A 6,573-nucleotide genomic window follows, 5' to 3' on the forward strand; every position below is an offset into this window, starting at 1 on the left:
TGTTGCTCTTTAGTCTTGAGAGGATCTCCTTAAAAACACCAGCAAAAATACCTCATTAAAATCTTTTTTGCAATAACTACCAAAAAATAAAAAACCCAACCCAAAACTATGCTCTTACTGCTACATAGCACAGCAGAGTCCACCTGACAGGCAGAATCCTACCTGCAAGGGACTTTTGTCCAGTATGCTGCCTTATCCCTGAATAAGCACGGAAACAGTTTTCCAAGAACAGAACTCAGCCCAAAAACTTTCTCTCGAGTTTGGCTAGCTCAGAGTCTAGAACTCTGTGACACCTGCTTGACAGAGAACAGGCAGAAATAAGGCTTCCACGTTTTTGTCCCACATTCCTTTGCTTGCTGGATTTTTGCAACAGCTTTCATAGTGTCGTGGTTTAACTTCAGTCGGCAACTAAGCACCACGCAGCCGCTCGCTCACTCCCCCCCACCCGGTGGGATGGGGGAGAGAATTGGAAGAGCACAAGTTAGAAAAACTCGTGGGTTGAGATAAAAACAGTTTAATAATTGAAATAAAATGATAATAATAATAATATGATAATAATAATAATAATACACAAAGCAAGTGATGCACAGTACAATTGCTCACCACCCGCCGACCGATGCCCAGCCAGTCCCCGAGCAGCGGCCCCCCCGGCCAGCTTTCCCCAGTTTATGTACTGAGCATGACGTCACATGGTATGGAATGTCCCTTTGGCCAGTTTGGCTGTGCCCCCTCCCAGCTTCTTGTGCACCTTCAGCCTTCTCAGTCGGTAGAACATGGGAAGCTGAAAAGTCCTTGGCTAGTGTAAGCACTGCTCAGCAACAACTAAAACATCGGTGCGTTATCAACTTTGTTCTCATCCTAAATCCAAAACACTGTACCAGCTACTAGAAAAGAAATTAACTCTATCCCTGCCGAAACCAGGACACATAGTTACATTCAATGAGCACAGAATTCTGCAAATATAACACACAAATCAACTTCCTGTTCTTTAAATTATATATGGCCAGTGTCCAAATGGCACTTTAAGCATCAATTGTCTAAGCCTCATTGATAAATAGGCAACTCCTACTTTCATTTGTCCCCATGAAAAATATTCTGAGGGTGGGTTTTTTAGTATCTTGCCTCTAAAAGCTTTCCCAATTATGAAATTATTCTGCTTCTCCATAGCTAGACATTTGTTAATTAGGACTCCTTCTCAGTTAGGACTCCTCTTAGGGCAAGGGTGAAAACGGAGATGGCACATTGCCTCCATGAGAAGAGACACAAAACAGTGCTTCTCATGTTCCTCTTCTATCAAAAAGTACCCCGTTCAGCTCATAATCCCAATCCCAAACCTGGTTCCTACTGCTTTAAATCACAACTGCTTGCTAGTTTTCAACACAACAAGTACCAAGAAAATCAATTTCTGCACAAGAAACAGCTGCACCAGAAAGTGCAGTTTAAAAGAAGTTCTTTTGCTGATACCAAAGGAATGCCTAAAAAGCCACTCCTCAAAGTACTCCCTAAAGAAGAATGAGGACTTGAACCTCACCCAGAAGGACGGCAGAACAGACATACTTTGGTATTCGATGGATAAAGATTGCAGAGCCTAACATTGGCTTGCTCTTCCTATCCTGCAGTACTGAAAGACACCATCAGCGGTTCCTGCCCCAGTGACGTTGACTGAAGAGAGCAAAGGAAGCCAGAACAACACAGGAGAGGGTATATTTATCAGTATGAGCTTTTGTACAGAGCACGTATTGAAGATGGTACAGTTCTTCCTCTAAATCTCTCCTGCTATAATCATGTCACAGCATAGCATCCTATACTGACCAGAGATGAAACAGTAGCATGGAGTCTCAAAGTAGGTTATTGTATAGCAAAATTAAAACACATAACTTATGGGAATGGCTGGATCATATACATACATAATTTTGTATTTTTGGAAGTTAGTGATAGTGTTTTACAAGAAAAACTCTGGAAATACCAAACATTTAAGAGCAGACAGATAGGAATTCCTCTTATAGGATCTGTCACACAGATTCATTATGAATCATTTGAAGACAACACAGTTTATGCAGCTGTCAGGTTTCAGTTATGAGAGCCCAGGCATCACAAACTATAGCTTTATTTTTAGAGGTATTCATTATTTGTCATTTTTCAATCATCAAAGAATCAAGAAAATTGCATCATACATTATTGCAAGGATGTGTGTGGCTGTAACCTTAGAATCAACAGTTTCAGTGATCGGAATTGACCTCTGAGCTCTTCCCCTTAGAAGAAAGAATCAGTCGCTGTAAGCAACTAAGCAAGCTGATGACACAGGTCCTTGTCTATAAAACACATATCACAAGTATCACCTTTTCTAAATTTCGTTGCTGGTGGATATTGCCACATTAACGAGTCTGATCCTGTAATGTCCCTGCTTAATTTCCCACCGACTAGAATAAAAATAGAAGCTAGAAAGCACTTCCAAGGGTTGAGTCTTAAAGTCAGAACACAGTTAGACATCCTGCATCTTAAAAACAACATCATATCTACAGATGGAGTCAGTAGGAAAGCCTGGGCTTTCAGAATAAAGACAGGTCCATCCCATCAAGAGTTAGTGCAGAAGTCACCCTTGAGAATGAAAAGGCACAGGGAAAAGTGTTCTTACGTCTAAGTAAGGCTACCAGGAAAATCAAGATGAAGGTTCCACATTGTATCTATTTTCCACAGCTGTACTGATAGTGTAACTTTAAGACTGAAAGGCAGAGTAGTACATTAAACTGTAAATGAAGTTCAGAAGGAAATACGCCACTCCTGCACCCTTCTTCCCCCACACCTTCTGAGAAGCAAAGCTAAAAGCAGGCTGGTAACTCAGCACAGGTACACAAAACACATAACTGCTTAATTTCATAACACAGCTTGATATGGCCCCACGTTCCCAACCCAACTCCATTCCAATCCTTAGCAACTCTATCTTTCACAGTTGGAAACAATTCAACACATCCACAGTTTCTGAACACAATTATTTATTACATTATTTCAGGATCCAGGAAAGGCTGTGCCTTAATTACAACAACATGTGCAGTATTGCGAAGTCAGTTCCCAATCACTGGCTTCTCAAGGAGGCTCCACTTCTCCAGGAAAACATTTGCTTTCCTAACACAGAAGTACTTTCACTCCATGTTGGGATTTACAAACCACCCTGCCAAGCGGCAGTCACCATGCCAAATCATAGCCCTGCACAGCCATTGAGCAGCAATGTGAAGAACAGAAGACTAGAACTGTAGAACACTACGTTTAAAACCGAAATGTTACTGTAGTTTAAGCCTAAGTACCACTTACAGAACACACAGAAAAGAATTTCTTTGGAGGACATTTTCAGGCACATAAGGTAGAAATTAGATACACAATTTTGTTATGGTTAGTGGCAACTGCATCTATAATTACCTATTCGCAGCAACAATTAAAAAAAGTCAGTCTGAAGACAAAATGATGAAAAAAAGCCCACATTTACTATTAACACTTGCTAAGACAGCCAAGAATCATGTATGTTTTCTTCTAATTCCCTATTTTTCACAAGTATTTAGGATTCAGAGAGGAACAAAAATTTGGTTGACAAAACAAAAGCAAACAAAAATCTGACTGACAGCTTATTGGCTCGCAAGAGTCACTATCTATAGAGGTACTTCTAGCTGTCTCAAGACAATGGATTGCCACCCTAATGCATTCAGTAGTTATATTTGAGACTATTGCTTAAATAAGAGAGACAGAATTTACAGGTCCTAATCCTCATCAGCCACTTGCAGCCCTTCACCTTCCATCATCTCCATTTCCAAGACAATGCAAGAATAACAGACAATTTTCACCCCAGTTTCGAGACTAGTAAGAGAATCCACTGTAGGGTTTATGTTACTAACTCTGTTACCTGGTCAAAGATCAAGAACCGCCCAAACGCGTTAGAGACCTTCCTAGTATGTTCAACATGCCTCAGCACAGTTTACGTTTTCTAGTACTAAATTTCTGTAGCAGTGGGAACAAATGTATATGCTGTCTCAACAAACGCAACATCCTTTATTGCGTTTGCACACAAAAACTTAGAGCTTGAATTTACACGACAACTGCAGGGTACGTGTCCCTGTCAATTGAGGGTGAAGGAGAAAAAATTATGAATACACAATTTCAAAGACCTTATTTTGAAAACAAACAGTTTGTATAGTTGTTTCCCAAAAAAATGTTTTCACAATCCAGAAAAACAGTAAGTCAATACATGAACACTCCTACAGTAACACGCCAATACTAACAACTCGCCACATAAGAAATACATGTCAACAAACAATATCCACATTCCACTATGGATAAAAAGACAATTAACATTAAAGGCTTCAGGTCTCACGGATAACAAAGAGGCTACACAGTATGTAAAAGGATGCTTGGGATGATATATCTCACCAAACATAAAATTCGCACCTCAACCACAGCATTATTTTAGAGTCAGGTCCCTATTAGTTTCCCACAAACCTCTTCTCTTTTTTACTGGCAAGGCATTTAAGTATGTAAAATTGTCTTGCCAGTGACAGATGTGAGTACAAAGAGAAGTGATTTGCTATGAAAGGATTAATACGTTTTGAAAGTTACTGTCTGGCAAACTGTCAAACGGATTTTTATTGGTTTATTTTATTATGGCTGTAAATAAGCCCGGTGGCATGCAACCCACATTTGTGCGCGGAGACTAGAACGATGTCAAATATCCCCCAGCTCCAGTCAGAAATCTGGCCTACACGATCACAAAGGTCGTTTGAAAGTCTGGCCCTTGTCTTCTCCCGCACTCCTAGTAAGCAGCGCGTTAGCAGTGGCGAGGAGGGAGCACGCCCTTTGAAGAAGCGGCCGTTTCGACCGCCGACCATTTGACACCCGCCGTCTGACGAAGGCAGACCCAGAAGAGCAACCCGATTTTCAGACCGGCATTTCTGCACTTGCACAACGGCTTCACCTTTCAGCACATCTGCAGCCTGACTCGCCTCGGCTCTTCAGAAATCCCCGCCCTGGCGAAGCGCTCCTGCCACAAGCCTCGCGGCCTCGCCGCGGTGACAGCTACGGCCGGCGGCTGCCAGTCACCCCCTGCCCGGCATCAGGCTCCGGCCCGGCCCGGCGGGGAGCGAAAGGGCGGGCGGGGAGCGGTCGAGGGAGCCCGGCCCGCCCCGGTCATCGCCCAGCGCGCCAGGCGGGCAGCGCGCCGGGGGGAGTTACTGGAACGCAAGCCGAGAGGCCCCCTCGCCTCGGGGGATCCGGACGGGGCTGTCAGCTCCCGGGGCGGGCGCCGGGCCGGAGGGGTCTCGCCGGCCGACCGCGGGGTGAGGGCGGCGACGGCAGCAGCGCCGACCCCTGCGCCCGGCGCTCGCCGGGCCGGCCGAGCCGAGCCGGGCCGGGCCGCCATGTTAGCGGCGGCGGCACTCGCGGCTTCCCTCGGGTGCCGGCGGCTGCCGCCGGGGCCTAGCGCCGAGCGGGCGCCGCAGTGAGCGGCGCGGGGCGGCGGGTAGGGCCGCACCCGGCGGCGGGGCCGGGCCGCGCAGCCGAGCGCCCCGGCGCGGCCCGCACAGAGGCGGGGGCTGCAACGGAGCCCCCCGGGCAGGCGGCGCCCGCCGCCGCCAGCGAAGCAGGTGTCTCCCGCTCGGGGCCGAGGGAGGCTTAAAGACCTCCCCTCGGCTGTCAGCGGGAAGGGGCGAGGGGAGGAGAGGAGGGGCAGGGACCGCCGCCCCCCGCTCCGGCACACGCGGCCCCCGCCGGCCCGGAGCCGCTCACCCGAAATCCTGGTCCATGGACTTGAAGAAGAACTTGTAGCTGTGCACGGGCCGGTTGCTGAGGACATTTTTGAAATCGGCCAGAGTGACTTTTTCCGGCGGGACGGGCAGCTTCACCAGATAGGGGGTCTCCTCCTCGTCTATGTGGTAGATGATTTTAGTCTCCGCCATGGGAGAGGGGGAGCGGGCAGCAGAGGGGAGCCGGCCCGGGCCTCCGCCGCCGCTCGGCTCCTCTCACGGCCTCCGGCCCAGAGCCGCCCCCGACAGGAAGGGAGCTCCCAGCGCCCGGCCGCCGCCGCGCAGGGGCTCCTCGGCCGGGATTTCGCTCCCTGCACTGCTCTCTAGCTGCCCGACCCGGGAACGGCAGCCCGCCGCCGCCCGCCCCGCCTGCATCCTCCCGCCGCCGGCCGCCGCCCCCCGCCGCGCTCGGCAGCGGGCCGCCGCGGCCCCCCGTCCCCCGGGCCGGCGGGTAGCGCGGGGGGGGGACGGACGGACGGACGGGCGGGCGGGCGGGCAGCGGGGGCGCGGGGCGGCCGGGCCAGCCGCCCTCCTCCCGCCACCGCCGCTCTGCCCGCGGGCCAGCCGCGCTCCCGCACGCCGCCCCCTGCCGGCGCGGCGGCACCACAGCCGGCCACGCCGCTGCCGGCCGCCGCGGGGAGCGGGACGGGACGGGCCCGGCCCGGCTCGGCTCGGCCCGGGCCCAGGCGGCTGCGGGACGCTGGCGAAAGCCGGGCCGGCCTCCCCGGCGCTTCTTCTCCGCCCGCGGCCGCCGCCTCTGCAGCATCCCGGCCGGCGGTGACGCGGGACG

At 50.3% G+C, this 6,573-nt stretch overlaps 1 protein-coding gene across 3 annotated transcripts in view; it reads right to left on the reverse strand.

Annotated features, from left to right (window-relative positions):
* Nucleotides 1-6,096, reverse strand: part of DVL1 (dishevelled segment polarity protein 1) — a 104,622-nt gene extending 98,526 nt beyond the window's left edge. For 2 of the 3 annotated variants that reach the window (XM_076356398.1, XM_076356401.1), the window contains exon 1: nucleotides 5,767-6,096. In XM_076356398.1, the coding sequence (XP_076212513.1) occupies nucleotides 5,767-5,936 (170 nt within the window). In that variant the 5' untranslated portion in view covers nucleotides 5,937-6,096. The remainder of the gene's footprint in view (nucleotides 1-5,766) is intronic. The other variant, XM_076356399.1, reaches the window with a different exon arrangement.
* Between the last annotated feature and the right edge of the window lie 477 nt (nucleotides 6,097-6,573).

The sequence above is a fragment of the Aptenodytes patagonicus genome, chromosome 19 (genome assembly GCF_965638725.1).
Source record: "Aptenodytes patagonicus chromosome 19, bAptPat1.pri.cur, whole genome shotgun sequence".
Taxonomy (NCBI): Eukaryota; Metazoa; Chordata; class Aves; order Sphenisciformes; family Spheniscidae; genus Aptenodytes; species Aptenodytes patagonicus.